The 17,867-nt window shown below is 51.4% G+C and overlaps 1 protein-coding gene across 1 annotated transcript in view; it reads right to left on the minus strand.

Annotated features, from left to right (window-relative positions):
- Positions 1–1,796: 1,796 nt before the first annotated feature.
- The window catches only part of Fam53b (family with sequence similarity 53 member B), a 62,533-nt gene continuing 46,462 nt past the window's right edge, over positions 1,797–17,867 (minus strand). The window contains exon 4 of the mRNA XM_051145456.1: positions 1,797–2,165. Coding sequence (XP_051001413.1) covers positions 1,803–2,165 — 363 coding nt within the window. The 3' untranslated portion in view covers positions 1,797–1,802. The remainder of the gene's footprint in view (positions 2,166–17,867) is intronic.

A 17,867-nucleotide genomic window follows, 5' to 3' on the forward strand; every position in this document is an offset into this window, starting at 1 on the left:
CTCTCAGGAACATGGCAGGGGTGTGTGTATCCCATGCCCTCTGAACTACCCTCCTCCATGACCCACCAGGCAGGGCTCCCATGCCATGCCTTCGCCAGCTTTCTACTTCAGCTTTTCCAGTACGCCCCCCCCCCCAGGCCAGCTGGTCCCCCATCACCACCACATGTACCCACTGTGCTGCCCAGCCTGGGAGTGGGGCTTCCTGTACCTTTGCGTCTGATTTTAAAGAAACACTGCCTATACATGAATCAGAACTTGAGCCTCTGTCTTTCTGGTGAATCGACAAATTAAAGTTTTAACAGAAGGTTCCCATCCAGGTCTATCCTTAGGAGAAGGGAAACAACCATCTGGGCTTAAGCGGTAGGGGACGGAACCACGGCAGGCACTGCAGCGTGACGACAGAAGTACGTAGACCACATGTCCAGAGCTCAAGAGTGTGCATCAGTTATTTTTAGCCTTATGGGAAAGCAAGCCACTTGTGTAAGCCAGCCCACTTGCTATTGTCTGCAGAAGATGCCAAGTTTGCTAAAAGCCAGAGTCCCAGAGTGCAGAGCCCTGTAGCATGTCTACAGGGAACACTGGGGGGGGGGGGGGGAGCTGCCTGAACAGATGCCCTCTGGGAATTATGCTGGGAGCGAGGAGCTGCGAGGGAGGGTGTGATTCATGCCATGCTGTGGCTGGGCCTGCAGAGAAGAGCCTTAAGGCTAGGCTCACATCAGTAGACTGGCGGGGGGGGGGGGGGGGGGCGGTGTCGTGAAGACAATGGTGGTATGCTTTCATTAAAGCCAGTGGTGTCTGTGAACAAGCAACAGTGTACTAGGAATGCTGTGGAGGCTTGCAGGCCCCCAACATAGGCTGCTACAGAGGGGAGCCTGCAAAGTGGCCAGCCAGCAGACACCCCTCTGCCCAGGAATGTACCCAGGGCTGAGCGAGACTCCTGCACCTGCTTGTAGCTCCTGAGGACACTATGAAGAGGAGGTCATCTTGTCACTGACATCTCTACACTCAGCTGAATCCACTGAGCTCAGCCCTCAGAGACTGGGGACAGTAGGAAGGCTGCCAAGGACAGCCTTGCCAAGGCAGCCCCTGAGGTGGCAGAGGTGTGGGTGACTCTTGGTGACATGGGAGAGTTGATGGGCCCACCTTTCAGTCAACACAACCACCAAATGCCTACCCAGTATGGATGGCCTCTGGTCATCCCTGACCTATATCCCCTGGTCCCGAAAAAAATGGGACATGGATTATCCTAGAATCCCTGCCAGTGCCCCAAATGGATTAAGGCCACACGGTCTGGTGTCACTACAGGAGGTGTCTCCCGAACCTTCCCAAGCCTGGGACGGGGAGACCTGGGAGAGAAGGCACGGAGTAAACTAAGTAAATGAGGCTTTGGGTAACTCCCTAGAAGGAACCTGAGCGAGGCCATAAGGAGCTTGGGCCCCTGGCACCCTACCTGGGGGATGCAGCTGGCCCAACCCTACCGAACAGTGGCTGCCCAGCACTCCATAAGCAACAAAGAGGAGGAGACCACACCAAAATCCTGTTCTTGGACTATAGCAGTTCCATGGAACTGGTGTGGGGCAGGGGTGGGTGGGTGGGGCAGCTGTTGCCTGTGAGGTGTGGCCAGGTTTGCCTTCACAAATTTGGACACTGCAGGGTGATATCAACTCCTGGGAAATGGACGGGCTCCTTTTGGGGAGCGTTTGCCAGATCCAGGAGCCAGGATCCCCCTTGGAGTGACCACCTAAGGCCTTGGGGAAGGCCCATCCATTGCAAAGCCCACCCCCCACCCCTCAGCCCCCTCCTCAGTTGTTCTCTATCTGCTCAATGTCCAGCTCGCCGTCTAGAGAGCAGAGGCTGTCCGTGCAGGCGCCACCGCGGTCCCGCCAGGCTGGGGCTGCCTCCTGCTTCCGGCAGCAGTCCTCATCCAGACTGTAGCCATCTGACTCCTCACAGGATAGGTCCTCCTGGCAGGTGAAGTGGTCATCAAAGGAGTGGGGAACAGGCTCAGGAACTGGGGTCCCAACAGGGGTCCTGCCCCCGGGGCTGGAGGCTGAGAGCAATGCGGTCCAGGATCGGGTACTGCTGACGAGGGCAAAGGGGCCCTGGGAGCTGTGGTCTTCCACCCCTGTGCTCAGGCAACTGAGGCTGCTGAAGGTCTGACAGTTCTGTGGAGGAAGAAACACGCTGGTCACTGAAGGGGCCGGGCTCACTCTGGAACCTCAGTCCGTACACCCTACAAAGCCACACAAAGCCTGGCTGCCGTTTAATCTGCTCGGCTGTAGCATGACCACCACGTGTGAGAATGGTTCGTGAAGGAGTAAACCCCAGGCACTGGCCACTGTGCTGCTAAAAGGTGTACAACTGCAGGCAGTCGCTACAGAAAGGGCAACCGTGTGGTGAGGCCTCACTTGTGGGCGGCTGCAGCGAGACAGGGCCACTCGTGGCATTTCTAGGAGACCCCAGACTCTTGGACGGGTGGTCTGGCAACAAGGTGTCTGATCCTTGCTGAGGCCATTTCATTCCTGATAGCCCTTGTCCAGGGTTGGTTCTAGGGCCTCTCCCTCCTCAGCGTGCAAATCTTTATCTAAAATCATGTGTGCAGTCAGCTTTGGGTTCAGATGACACCCAGTGGGATGGAAATGCCAATCGGTAGCTGCCAATACTGTGCTCTTCACACTCTGTGACGATATGTATTTTTTCCTGAGGTTTTGACTGAGTCTGAGAAGGCAGCTTACGGTATGTGTGAAAAAAAAAAACAAAGTTTTTTTTGGTTTGTTTTCTTGGTGGTTGGATCCAACCAGAATGAGTGTGCTAAGTATACCCTCTACCACTGAACTACACCCCCAGCCAGGACATGACTCCCAACAGCTATACAGTTATTAAATAAAACCAGCAAGTGACCCAGATCCCACATGTCCTTTTAGACAAGAGACACAGACTAGAGTGGGAGTGAGCTCACTAACACAATGTCACATTGCCTATGAGAAGGGGACCAGCTTAGATGGACCGATAACCAGGCTATACTGCTGCCATAATCCCCACCCCACCCACTTCCCTTGACCAGTGTGAGATGGGGTGGGGTGGGGTGGGGTGGGGAGGGATGGGGGTGCTGGAGATCTTTATCTGATCTCTTTTGTTTTGTTTTTTTGAGACAGGGTTTCTCTGTGTGGCCTTAGCTGTCTTGGACTCACTTTGTAGTCCAGGCTGGCCTCGAATTCACATCGATCCCCCTGCCTCTGCCTCCCCAAGTGCTGGGATTACAGGCATGCGCCACCACACCGGGCTTTTTATCTGATGTCTTAATTGGATATTATCAGAACCATTATCAGATTTTATGTGAGTTCTTGGTTCTGGTTCTGCCTGAAGCTGAAAATGCTAATATCTAGAGGATAGGGGTTTTGACCCACACTGATCAGCAGGAAGAGGACTGGGCTCCAGCTGCTTCTAGCCCTCACCAGTTGGGGGCCTCAGCAGCCTCATCTAAAAGAGATGTTATGGTCCCCACATGAATTGTTGGGCCTCTAATAGCCCCAGAGGGGAAGCATGGCTGCACAAGAGCTTCTCCCTGGTGGGGCACCAGGTGTGACTGACAACATCATCAAAGCCAACCCTGTTCTAAGTCACAGGACAAGCGTTGTCAGGCCTGACACTGCACAGTGGTGCCACCGAACAGTTGATTCAACAACGCAATTCAGATGTGGGTCTCCTAAGCAGACATGGATAGGGGCTGTGGCAGGGAGGAGCACCCGTGCCCGGCTGACTTCCCGCAAAGGCTCTGCAGCAACTGGGGAAAGAGGAGCAGGTTTTGGTTTCTCCTCAGTGCACAGGAACCTAATAGCACCTGCTGCCTCTCGCCTGCCGATGAAAAGCGATGAAAAGCGCAGGCTTGTCCCAAGGGCCCCAATCCTTTCAAAGGCCAAAGTGTTTGTGTGTTGCTTTGGAACTAAAGATGTCTGCGGGCCACCACAGCAAACAGGCTATTAGGACAGGCTCAACAGACAGAGGATGAAAGGTGCTCTCTCTCTAGGGGAAAGTGGCTGTGGCTGTCACAGTCGCACACTGCTCCTGATACAAAAGACACCACCCTTTGAAGGGTTCACTTTTCTTGGGATCTTTCAATTAAAAAAGAAAGGAAGGGCTGAAAAGATGGCCCAGTGGTTAAAGGCGCTTGCCACCAAGCCTGATGACCTGAGTTCAATTCCTAGAACTCCCATGGTGGAAGGAGAAAACTGATCCCCAAAAGTTGTCCTCTGACATCCACAAGGTCACCATAGCACAACACGCCCCCCCCCCCCCCGCATGTGCCTAAGAAATAAATGTCAAGAAATAAATAAAAGAGAAAGGACCAGGCTGAGGTGCTGAGGGGCTCAGCTTTGGGTTTCAGGGAAGGTTGGGCCAACATCTGGTCCTGAGATGCAGGCCTAGGCCAGAGGACCCCCAGACAGCTGTTAAGACCCTGCCAATGCTGGGAGTTGATATCTGCTATAGCCCCGTAGTCAATGGGACACCTTCCTTCATTGCTACAGCAACACCCGGACGCGCTTTAGAAGTCCCTCTGCCTTCCAGGCTACTGGCCTGAGCTGAGTGAGAAAGCAAGGCACAAGAGAGGAAGATGGCTCAGCACCGGCAGTACTTTGCTAGGTCCAGGCTGCATGGATGGAGAAGGCCTAGGGGTGAGGCTAGGACTAGTCAAGGACTTGGGGGAACCCGCAGTGCCCAACCCACTCTCCTGTATCCCTGGCTACACAGTGCATCCTTTTGCCTGAACAGGTGTGTGTGTGAGTAAACAGCAATGGACAGAGAGCACCTGAGTGTTTCAAGTGCTCACTGCCTGTCCTGTGTGAGTGACACCAGCAGCACTTGAGTGTCCCCACTTCTATCCAGTGTGCCAGATGCAAGAACGTGCCTCGCTGTTTTCTGTGAGCTGAAAAGTACACAAGGGCAGTGGCCTTGGGGTAGGCCCCAACAGAAATGTCCCCTGCCCAGAGTTCCAGGGCCGTGCTCTCCTCATACTGCCAGAACTATTCCTGTCTCATCCTGATCTTGCCCAGCAGGTGGTTTAAAGCACAGCTAACAGGTCCCAACTTTGTAGCCAATGAAACAGCATATGTGGTCGGACTTGTGTGTCCCAAATTCATATGTCGATGCTGAAAGTATCAAGAAGTGGGGGTCATTGGAGGGTGTTTAGGTCCCAGGGCTGGAATCCCTGTTGAGTTGAGGATCAATTCTATTAGGCCCAAGGAACCACATCTCTCTCCCCCTATGAGAAGGTGCCACCTGTGAAGAAGCAATCCCCAGCAGATGTGGCACCTTAGTGCAGAGATGACAGCCTTTCCTGGCCTCTGGATCCAAAGCCCACTCTTTATTCCTAAGTTACTGACTCTAAGGGCTTGCTGTTACAGTGAAAACATAGCGGTTAAGTTAAGCATGTGACATAGCACATACTAGGGTGTTGGGGACCCATTTGCTGGACCCAGGAAGTACCAAGGTCACACAGGCCGTTTCAGAAGCAGGGTCTGCCTCATATGGCATCATGGCTTCAGGCAAGTTACCTCAACCCCTGAACATTGGCCTGTCTGTTAAATATGGGTGGCCAAGGGCATCCTGGGGCCATCCCTCCCCCAGCCATCTGTGATAACCGAGATTCTCTTGTTTCATAGCAGAGTGGGAAGCTACAAGGTCTGGGTGGTGCATTTTGTCCCAGGCAAACTACAGAACACCATAGAATCCACCCCCCCCCCGCAATAATCCTCAGAGTCATCTATCTGTTCCCTGCCTACAAAGCCAGTGTCACTTGGAAAATTCTGATGACTCAAAATTCCGTCATTTGGCCACAGTGAAAAACAAGACCCACTACTGAATGCTCCATCTGGTGGTATGTCTCACCTGCCAGGGAGCAATGTGACTGCCACGGTGGGCTAGCGAGCTATCTGTGCAGAATCTTTTTTTAAAAAAAGATTTATTTATTTATTATTATGTATATAGTGCTCTACCTGCATGTACACCTAAAGGCCAGAAGAGGACATCAGATCTCATTATAGGTGGCTGTGAGCCACCTCTGGGGACCTCGGGACCTCTGGAAGAGCAAGTTGGTGCTCTTAACCTCTAAGCCATCTCTCCAGGCCTCTGTGCAGAATCTTATCCCACCTAGGCAGAGTCATGCTTGGAGTTCACCCATGCTCCAGCCCACCACATCCTCAGCAGTGCCCGCCTACCCTCTCCTACGGTGCTCTGGGTAAGACTGAGTGCTGCACGGGCCTGTTGGTAGCCTAGAGGCCTGTGTCTCCTCAGGGAGGTCTGGGGGAAAGCACAGAGTGGTGAAGTTCAAAGTGCCACGTGACCATCTAATTCCAAGTTGAAATTGCTGCTCTAGGACATACTGTGACTCACCTAACAACTTCTGTTCTTGAGGCTCATGGATGGGCTCCCCGCTTCTTACGGACTGCTTAGCTGACAGGCTCAGTGGGAACTGTCTTTATGGACAGAGAGGCTGAGCCCACTCTTATCAAGTCCTCAAGAGGGATTACAGAACAAAGCTGTGTCTGGGGTGCTTTTCTACCAGGCAAACTTTAGCTCTAGGCAGCCACAGCAGAGGCCAATGCTGCCGTTCTAGCCTGGCTCTCTAGCTCAGCCCCCAGCCCCAGCCCCCTTGCGCTTGTCAGCAGGAAAACACTGATGTCTCTTCTCCCAGCTGCAGGGCCTTTCTGTGCACGGACTTGTCCCAACATTTTCCTTCTGGGTAGGAGGCTCTGGCCTGGGCAAGAATAAAGGTGGCTTGCTTCCCGGGTCCTTGCTTTCCTGGTATAAACTGAAACCCAATCCCCTGAGGGAAGCATGTCAACTCAACATACCCATGTCCCTGCTGCCTAGACAGGGTGACTGCTCAGCCAAGGGTTTGTGCCGGATCAGCCTGTCCTTTCCCCAGGTGCTCTGGGCCAACATGTCAAGCATGACGATGGGACCTCAGAAAGATCTTCTAACCGTCTGTTTCCTCAGCGGTGACACGGAAGACTAAAGAAGGCCTGAACAGAGCAGGTGACAAGCAACTCACCCCGCTCCCCCCACTGCCTGCCTGCCCCAGGGAATACTGCCTGGGTGCCAAGGGCCCCAAGCTTATAAGCCCTGTCCCTCATACTTAGAAGTGGGCATCTGGGGACACAGACAGGCCAGCTGGTGGGGGTGGATGCCTAAGAACAGATGGCACAGCATCCTTCTCACCCTTGTTATAGGCCTCAGAGTAAGAGCACAGGCAGCCTAGATTCTACAGCACAGGGTCTGGGCTTCTCTGCTGCCCCATGGCCTTGCTTCCTGGACCCTTACCTGGGAAAGGCACTGTTGTGTTAGTCCAGCTGTTTCAACGGCCTATCATAAGGAATGCCATGACAAGGAGAGGCAAACTGGGGGTCGGGGTGGACTGCTCATATCCCAACCTAGTTTCCTTGGCCCACAGAAGCACCTACACGCCATTGCTTGGTTACTGTTCACAGCTGGCCCTTTCAGAATGGCTGCGGGCTAGCAAGCCCAGTGGACAGCTTCCTCGAAGGGGCAGCCCCAGCTCCAGAAGGACAGTCACAGGTGAAAGAAGTGCTGTCCTGCAACCAGTAGAATGACATCTCAAGTGCTAGCCACAATACCTGGGCCCCAGGCAGAGTTGCAACTCCTGTGTTGCCTCTCAACGGGGCCTTTCTCAGTCCTGGGGTCTTCCTTGTCCTCTCATCACCAACCACCTGCTTAATAATCCTCAGCTCTGCTTCTTGGAACAGAAACATGGTACCCAGACTCAGCATGTGTGACCACGGGGTCTGTCACACATTAACTCTCCAGTGCCTCTGTTCCCTCCAGAGCAGAAATGCCGAGCCCTGAGCAGATGCTGCTGCTGGGCCCTGTCAAGAGTCCAGTTATGCGTACCAGCAGCCTTGAGTCTGCCAGAGAGCCATGGCTGCTGGAGACACCATGCCTTGAGCAGGCTGTGGTCTAAGCACAAATCCTGCATGACCACGTCTGACAGTAATAGGCTAAGTTCACCAGGTATAAACATGTTTTTTCTTAGAAAAAAAAAAGTGCCCAGTCCCTCTGCAGCCACCACTCTTCATGACTGCCATGCTTGCTTCTCTTCCTTTCTTTTCTTTCCTTTTTTAAAAAAAGATTTATTTATTTATTATATACACAGTATTATACCTGCATGTATACCTGCACACCAGAAGAGGGCACCAGATCTTTTTATAGATGATTGTAAGCCAACATGTGGTTGCTGGGAATTGAACTCAGGACCTTTGGAAGAGGTGCTCTTAACCTCTGAGCCATCTCTTCAGCCCCTTGCTTTTCTTTCTAATGCCATTTCCCTCTTTTGTTATGGGACTGGGGAGATGGCTCAGTCACTAAAATGCTTGGCACACAAGCACAAGGACCTGAGTTGGATCTCCACAATCCCTGTTGGTTTTTTTTGTTTGTTTGTTTTTCTTTTTTTTTGTTTGTTTGGTTTTTTTTTTTTTTTCCGTCTTAATCTTTGTTTTAAAAGCCAGGTGTGGTATTGCATGCTTATAATCCCAGAACTAGGGACCAAGGACATGTAGATCCTTCAGGCTTACAGGCTAGGCAGGGTGACCTAATTATGAAGGCTAGAGAGAGGCCCTGTCAAAAAAAACAAGGCATGGGGGCTGGAGAGACAGCTCAGTGGTTAAATGCAAATGTTGCTCTTGCAGAGGACTGGCTTTGATTCCAGGAGCCCACATGTCAGTTTATAAAACCACATGCAACTCCTGTTCTAGGGGATCTTATGCCCGTTCTGGGCCCCCACATGCTGCTGCACACGTATGGTACGTACAGACTCACGAAAGCATACGTACATACACAAGAGGATGAATTGAATAAATGAAAAATAAACAGGATCGCAACTGAGAAGCATCACCTAAGTTTAACCTCTGGCTTCTACACGTGTACACACACACACACACACACACACACACATGCACACATGCATGCACATCTGAACACACACACACAAACACACACACACACGTGCATCTGTACATACACAAACACATAAATAAAGATTAAAAGCCCAAACGTCATATCCCTCTCTATGTTATAGGTGGTAGAGCTGCCTGAAATCCTTCTTAGACACCACAACAACCAAAAGAACACTCTGTGGGGGGAGGAAGGGGCCAGGTGGGCAGCCTGCCTCCAGCTGGCCTTGCATAAGGCTGGGTCCTTCGATGTGCCTGAGTGGAGGCACTTCCTCCTCACGCAGACACTTACACAACAGAACTATGCAAGCGCCGTCTAAAAACAACAGACCACGAGACAAGTTCTCTATGTCTCCTTTGTGTTGGGCCTGACAAAGCCTGTAGTTTCCCTGGGTTGGGTTTTGATTTGTTTATTTATTTTTGAGACAGAATCTCACTGTGTAGCTCTGGCTAGCCGCAAACTCGCAGAGATCCACCTGCACTGCCTCCTGAGTGCTGGGATTAAAGGCCACCATGCCTGGCTTTTGACACATACATACTCTTTGTTTTTTTTTTTTTTAAAGATTTATTTATTTATTATGTATACAGATTTCGTTATAGATGGTTGTGAGCCGCCATGTGGGTGCTGGGAATTGAACTCGTGACCTTTGGAAGAGCAGTCAGTGCTCCTAACCTCTGAGCCATCTCTCCAGCCCCCACATACATACTCTTAAGCAGGATCAACAACACAGTGCTCAAGCCACTTCTATGTAGTGCTCACCTCTGGGCCTTTTGGAGACTGGAATGTAGGGAATGCTGGCTGGAAAACCTGGGTGGGAGCCAGGATGCCAGGGACTGAGAATCGGAACTGAAATAAGAGGTGCGCCTCGGGGACCCTGATAGCACCACTGACTTGGCACCATAGACTCTGGACTCTTCCTACACCACGGGTTCTAGAAGCCAACAGACTGATGGGGGCAGTAAATGCCAGGTAAGTGGAAGCCAGCCCTGTCCCTGGCAGGTTCCTACCTTCTCTCTGGGCTGCTGCTACCCCCAGTGTCCCTCTGCAGGAAACCAGCAAATATTCCTGCAAGCATCTGTTTCACGCTGTGAGACTGTGGCCCCTCTCAGGACCCACACCAGCGGGTGACAGACTACAGGGCCTATGTCAGCTCAGGCAGTCATTTGTCCCCTGACAATGACTAGGAGACTCGATGTGCTTCAGAACTGGCAACTGCCTCCAGGCCAGGAAGACCCAGGTACAGTCAAAGCCAGGCAAGCTGTATGGCTGCTAAACCATGCCATTCTCAGAGCCACCCTAGGAAAAGCACCCACAAGGCTTAGAGAGTGCCCTTTAGGAAGGAACCGTTCTACCCACAACCACTCCGGACCTTGGCTGTCTCTGCTCTGGAACTCCCTTGCTGCACATCTGGGGGCCACTTTCTAGTCATATTTATAAGCTATGCTCCAGTCTTAGGTAATGCTGGGAGACTCCGTGTCCAGACTGTAGGAGGGACAATAAGAAGATGACCTAGCATTGGGGGTGGGTGTCATTTTTGGAACAGTCCACTTACAGGTACAGCCTCCTAAGAACCTGGGACTGTGAAGATCTGACCTAGGGCCAGTGTCCTCAGCCAGAGATACCAGGACCACATACAAGGAGAAAAAAAGGAAGGGTCCATCAGTGTCCCTGATGTCACGCATCAAACAGGGGTTGCCAGGGAAGGGCTCCTTCTTAACCAACCACCTGACTCAAAGAGTCCTTAAGGGCTGGCTAGAGTGATGCTCATTGGGCCAAACCTTTCAGATAGGCCAGAGCCTGGCCCTGCTCCAGACAACTCACTGCTCCCAACATGTGCTCTGGATCCTGCAGTCATGTGAAGTTCCTCTCTTGCCAACTGTGCTGGCCACCCAGCTCCAACCTCTCTTCTTTCACTGGCATGCTCTCCCTTCCCTACTAAACCCAGCCTCGGATACCACGTTTCGGAGCCGACCTCAAATTCCTATTTGCGCTCTCTTCCCTGCCAACCATACAGGGAACCCTGATGGTGCCCTGGTGCCTAGTTCAGGGACTGTCTCACAGTGTGGCTACGGAAGGCCCCAAACTTAGAGTTCTGCAGGTAAGAAAAGACCTTGGCAGTCCAGAACGCTGCAGGTTTTCTGGATGGAAATTAGCCAGGGCCCCCTCTCTGCTGGCACCCAACAGTACACATGGTGGTTGCTGTTCCTGCTCCAGGCCCCAGGACGGCAGGTGGCATGCCTGAACACAGAGGGTGTGTGTGGAAGCCGACTTCAAGGGCCTCCTTGAGCCCTCACCACTGGAAGACAAACATTTTGCTTCTTCAGTGAACACTCCACTCAACACAATTCAGGAAGGAGTTTGTGAAACCACTTTGCTCACAGTTTGGTGTTAAGAAGGTTCTTTGCTTTACAGAAAGAAGTCAAGGGGCCTTTCCAAAGGACACAGAGATCTGGCTCGAGGCCAATGCTGCCTGAGCCCACAGCCCTCAGGGCAGTACTGCCCAGCATAATGTCCAGGAGCAGCTTCCACAGCAACTCAGGGGCACAGAGGTAAGCCTAGGCCCTCAGAGAGGATGACAGGCCTTGGTTGTCTGGGCTACTGTTATTCATGGGAGGTAACTCAGAGAATGGGAATCCATACTGGATGAGCGAGTCTTGGCTGGTACCGACCATCTCATTTTAGAGATGGGCCAGTCAAGGCTGAAGGAGGAAGAGACTTGAGACTTGCCCTAATTTGCACAGCTAATGGATATGCAATCAGATCTCACAGCTTCTGGAACAGGCCGAGGAGTAAGTGTGCAAGTGTGTATGTATGCTCTCTTGTGCTCTCACTCTCTCTCTCTCTCTCTCTCTCTCTCTCTCTCTCTTGTTTCATCTTTTCTTTCTTTCTTTCTTTCTTTTTGTTTTTGTTTGTTGTTTTTTTCAAGACAGGGTTTTTCTATGAAGTAGCTCTGGAACTCACTTTGTAGATTTGGCTGGCCTTAAACTCATATAAGAGCTGCCTGCCTCTGCCTTCTGAGTGCTGGAACTAAAGATATGTGCCACCACATCCAGCTCAGCTATTTCTTTCTTTCTTTTTTCTTTCTTTTTTTTTTTTTTTCTGATAGAAAAATAAGCAAATGACATGAGTCTGAAAAGTTCTGTGGCCAACAATACAGGCTAATCTTAACAGACCACCATAACAAATATGATGGTCAAACAAAGGCTCAAAAGCTGAAAAAGCACAGCAAACACATGTCAGTGGAGGCCGAGACAGCAGGGACGATGCTCCAGGTAGACACAGCACAATATACAGGGCCAACGGCATCTCAAAGCAGCGAGCAGAAGATGGTTTTTAGTTGAGGAGTGCATTCCAAGTGAGGAGGGTATTAAAAGCAGGGGCTTGGCTCCCCATTTGCAGTGTCTGCAAGATAAAGTACAGACCAGAGATCACAGCAGAAAGCTGTAGGCGCTGAGAGGGAGAGAGGAGAACTGCTTTAGACTCCCGAGGTTAGCCTTCCTCTCTAAAGCTCAACATCCAGAGCCATTAAAGAAAGAGTTAAGAATGACAAAAAAAACATGTACATGTCCAAAGATGCCAAAAGCGGGGGGGGGGGGGGGGAGGGGGGGTATTTAATGATGTTGTCGCTAAGCCACTGTACCAAGCAACCTGAAGGTTCCTTACAACACTAAGCTAAGCGCTTCCATGAGCCCTAGCAGCTCAGCTCAGAGGTAGGTGTGGAGGAGTGTGCCCTGGTATTTTTGTCACAGTGATTGAAAATTGAGCCTTTAGAAAATATGAGGGTGTCTTTGTGTACCATTCTTAAATAGCAAATTTGAATGTGCTATCCAAAAATGTGTCTGTATAGTTCTTTATTATTTATCTCCTCTGGAGGAAAGGATATCCTAAGTTAGGGATGAAGGACAAAAAACTCCAGGCAGCTTGTATTCTTCAGAGAAGATGCCTCCACTCTACTGTATGTTAAAGCTTTCGAGTGTGTCTCCTTCAAAGTTCATCTCTTTTCCTTTCCTGGTCTCTATTGGTAAGAACTTTACAAAGTTATGTGTTTAAAAAAAAAAGGCAAACCAAGCAACCAACCCAAACACGCAAAAAATAAAGCCGAACAAAAAGCAGGACCACCGGGGCCAGGCGTGGTGACACACACACCTTTAATCCCAGCACTTGAGAGGCAGAGGCAGGCAGATCCCTGAGGCCAGCCTGGTCTACAAAGCAAGTCCAGGACAACCTGGGCTACACAGAGAAACCCTGTCTTGAAAAGAAACAGAACAACCCATATCTGACCACCTCCCCTTGGTGGGGAGGCCTGGTGGCACTCAAAGAAAGATGAGACTTGATAGCCTATGGCCATATAGTGGGGGAGGAGGTCCCCCTCGGTCTTAGACCTAGGGGAGGGGAATAGGGTGAAAGCAGGAGGGAGGGAGGAATAGGAGGATACAAGTAATGGGATAACAATTGATGTAATCTGAATAAATTAATAAAATTAAAATAAAAAAATTTAACAAAAGCAAAACCAAAAAAACCACCACAACAAAAACCAAATTTAAAATCTAAAATCACCAATTAAATCTGAGTTATGATGAGAAAACAGGAATACAGCTACAGGAGCCAGGGGCCACACCTGCTGCATGGACACTTACTGGCCTGCTTATGGTAAGCCCCATAGCCTTGAGCATGGCCACTGGGCCCTCTTACAGAACACAGGGTCAGGGCACCATGATAGATATTGCTGCTCTGAAGTTCCAATGTCCTTGCTGCATCTGCTTGCCTGCCCAGGGCTAGAAAGGGCCTTCTTCCCTCCTTCTGGGAAGAATGTTGCTCTTTAGACCCCCAAGACAGCATCTTTCTAACCCAGGAGATCTCCAGAGTGTGTAAGAAGTTCCCAGGCTTGTCACAGGGTTCAGCGCAAATGTGGAAGGCACACTTGGGCTGGTGTCTACACTTTCAACGTGTGTAGCAATGACCCCCAGTTTCACCTGTCACATCTCTACCCCTTCAGATGAGACGCGGAGACCAAGTTCAAAGTGCCAGGCTCAAGAGGTGAGGGGGAAACTCTCCTAAAGAAAAGGCAAGCAGGCATCATGGAAACAGTTAAATCATTCCTGTGGCCTACCCACCTGAGCAGAGATGAGTCAGAAGCAGTCCCCACCCCCCCAAGGCTGCCCTTTGTGGCTGGCAGTGTGTTTCCCCTCCTGCTCAGGCCAAATCCCAAGAGGGATCTGCATACAACCTGGGGTGGGACGGGGATGGGGGGGGGCAGCAGGCACATGGGGGCTTCTCTGAGTCTCTGTCTGCCCTCTACATAAAGGTGCTTCCAAGGGTTGACCTTGCTGACCTCATAGCAAGTAAACTCACTCTAAGGGCTCCTGGCTTCTGCTTCTGGGCTACCACATATTGGGGCCACCCAGGAAAGCCCTGCTTGTTCTAGGCCAGTCTCCCCAAGAGACACATCATGAGCTTGAGTCTACATGGACAGGGCCTACACGACAGGAGTTTTCTATGCTGTCTTGACAGATTGCAGCATGGATACCAACTGCAATGCCACTTGAGAAACTGGCACCAAATCCGAAAGCAAACTTGTAGGAATGATGACAGTGTCTCCCAACAGCCATATTCAGGTCTTATCTCACACTCCAGACCCAATAGGTATGTCTCTGAAGTTGTCACATGGTCCTCTTAGCTCTGTGTAGCTCTAGCACCTTCTTCCTCAAGCCTTCAAACAGAAAAGCAAATGCCTCCTTCCAACGCCAAAGGCTTACTACGAGGCCTGGTGGCCTAGTTCCTATCTTAGCTGTGCCCTAATGCTCTCCTCAGCTTCCTTCCTAGGCATGCTGAACTCTTCCACGGTATACGCTCCTTAGGCAAAAATCACCCCTCCACACACGCCATGCTCATAAGCCTCTCTTACCTTTGGAAATTCACTATACTTCATAGGCTAGCTAAAAGGTCCACCAACCTGCCCCAACCAAGGCCCCCTGGAGCCTCTCTACCCAGTAGAGGGAATCACGTGTCTTCCACACGGGAGCCCCACGCCTGAGTAGGCCGCCAGAATCCAAGTGGGTTCTTGCCTTCGTAATTGAAGACCTCTGCCAGAGAATCAGTATACATTAATTGACCTGATGCTTGCCAGCTCAAAGATGGATGGGAGGGTGGGTGAAGCAACGAGAGGTTAAAAATGACAGACCAAGAGCTGGGGTGAAGTTCAGTGGTGAACACTTGCCTAACATGTGTGAGGCCCCTGTCAGGAAGGGAAGTACACGTGGGGTAAAGCCTGTCTCTAACCTTAGAGTTGGTATCTCTTTACGCCAGCTGAGTTTCTCTTTGCAATCTGTAAAATGGGGAAACAAAACCGGATGTTAAAGGGCTTGTTTCCAAGCTCAGATGAGATCATGTACGATGCGTGGCTCAGAAGGGCTGAGACAACACTTGACGGTGCCCAGCTGTACCAGGTGATGGAGAACAGCCCCAAGTGAGGCAGAATGAGGCACCCCCACTCGCTCCACTCACAAGTAGAACCTCTGGCATGCTGTGGAAAGAAGGGCCGCACTGGCTCCCAGTGACCACCAGAGTCATATGAGGCAGGTACAGGGCAGCATCCAGCGGGGCTTGGCTGGCATGTCCCGGCATGCCTGGGCAGGGCAATTGCTAGGGATATGCCCATGGGCAGCGGGACATTCCTGGGCACATTCTGCTTCTCTGGGTTCAGCTGGTTCCACCCAGAGCCAGAGGTGAGTGGCAGGGACGAAGTATGTGGCTCCTTGATGTCCTCTGAGCATTGGAGGACCTGTTAGAGAGAGTTACCTTTCTTGGGGCTTTACCTGGAAGTAAACAAAACACTTGCTTGATTTTGGGATCCTGGAGAAAGAGACACCTTAGACTCTTGCCCTCCAGGTGCCTGCTGGGATGACCTGCCTTCTCGCCTAAAAATAAAATAAAATAAAATAAATTCCCATTTCTCCAACCTGATCTGAGGCTGAGAGGGAGCCCCTGGTGTCACACTCCTGGGCAGTCTGGCTGGGGCCTGCAGTGTGGGGGATCCCTATTGTCTGCTATAGCAGGCTGGACCCTGGGCAGATCCCAGCAAGAGGTGGAGATTCTGGACCAGAAGAAAGGTGGCAGGAGAACCCCAAGAGACTGTTAATGAGGAAGGCTCTGCCTCAGTGGTGGGGCCTGGCCCACCCTGGAGCATGCTCCTGACAGCCACACAGCTCCACTTGAGCTGGCCTTGGGGACATGCAGCAGGATCAGAGCCTGTGGAAGCTCTATGTGCCCCAACCCCAGACTCCACTGCAGGCTCTGGAAGGGCTAGCCAGGGCAAGTCTCTGCAGCTTTGACTTTCCCAGGGACACACCTCAATACAATTGTGTATTTCCTGATAGGTTTATTTTTTCCCTTTTGTTCATTTCTGTATAAAAGTTTGGCAGGACCTAAAAACACAGCACCTGCATCCATGGGCATTTAAAGGACCCCAGAGGGCCCTGCCCTGTCGGGTGTGGCTGCCACAGACATCTGTCCTGTAACGAAGCCAAGGATAGTTTCATGAAGTACAGGAAAGTGGGCCATGCATGCGGATAAGTCCATGGGGACTGTCTCACTCTCATGCCAACATCTTCTTTGGCTATTGTTGTTTAAGAAGGGGGGAAAAAAAAGGCCAGCTTTGAGGGCAGGGTAGCGGGGCAGAGATCCAACTGAACCTCAAGAGATGGGTGGCTTGGCATGGCCTAGATGCTACTTTCACAAGGCTAAGACCTCCTTCCTACAGGACAGCTTGCCTGGAATGGGTGCTACCTTGGTGGCCTGGCAGTCAGGTGTTCAGGCTAATTCACAGCCTTTGTGCTCAGTCACAATTGCAGCAGGACTGGCTAACATCCTTTGGTAGCAATGGTCACTCAAACCAGAATACTGTAGGCCAGTGCCCCATAGAGACCCATAGGCACTAATGACTGATGCTCACAGGTGGGGTAGAGAGACGGTGACCCCCAGGGAGACAGGTTGTCTTCTCTGTCTGGTTTTCACTGCAGAACCTGCAGGAGTCATGGATGTCCCTGTAACTATCTGACAGGCTGGGGTGAGTCGAGAGGCACCTCTTAAAACTGGCACTCATCTCTGGCATCCAGGCTGACTGCTTCTCTGCTTCCTGGTTTACTTCTGCCCTTTCCCTACTGATCTCCACCGCTGTCCTTTCCAAGTGAGACCTTCAGTGTTTTCATAGAAGCAAGAAAAACTGGCAGTCCTGAATTCAGGGACTTCAGGGACTGTCCCACCAGAATCGCTTACACAGCCCTATTTTCTCACTACTAACATGAGAGGGTATTGGAAAGGGAGGGAGCAAAAAAGACACACAAAAGACAGAACAGCCCCTCCTTCAGTGCCTGACAAGAATGTGTCTTGAGAGACGCCATCAACTGTGGCGGCACTGGGCTGATGGAGAAGCAAGGAGGCTACTGGCAGGACTGAAAGCAAGAAAGCAACTTCCAATGGATGGAAGGAGAAACATTAATTGCAGCTTTACAAAACTCTTTTCTTTGTAGCAAGGCAGGGCCACGGGGCCACCTAAGCCCAGGCAGCTTCAGCAGCTCTGGCTATTCACTACTTGCAGGTGGCTGATCGCGTTCCCAGGGCTGCTCCAACGGTGATTGCGCCCTGCTCTTTCAACGTGCCTGCAGGAATCCATACAGGTCCACTTAAACCAGTCTCAAACTGTGAAAGGCTCCATCTCTTGCCGCCCAGGCCCAGCCGCCCAGCCGCCCGAACAGTCCTAAGAGGGCTGGAGGGCCAGTGGGAGAATGGTGCCAATTAAAAACCCAGAGCCGGTGGGCCTTTCTCTTTCTTGTTTTCATCCCTCCAGCTACATTGTGTCCACTGGCAGCAGGTTCCAAAGGCGAAGCTGTCCATTCACCTCC

The sequence above is a fragment of the Acomys russatus genome, chromosome 5 (genome assembly GCF_903995435.1).
Source record: "Acomys russatus chromosome 5, mAcoRus1.1, whole genome shotgun sequence".
In the NCBI taxonomy this organism is placed as follows: domain Eukaryota; kingdom Metazoa; phylum Chordata; class Mammalia; order Rodentia; family Muridae; genus Acomys; species Acomys russatus.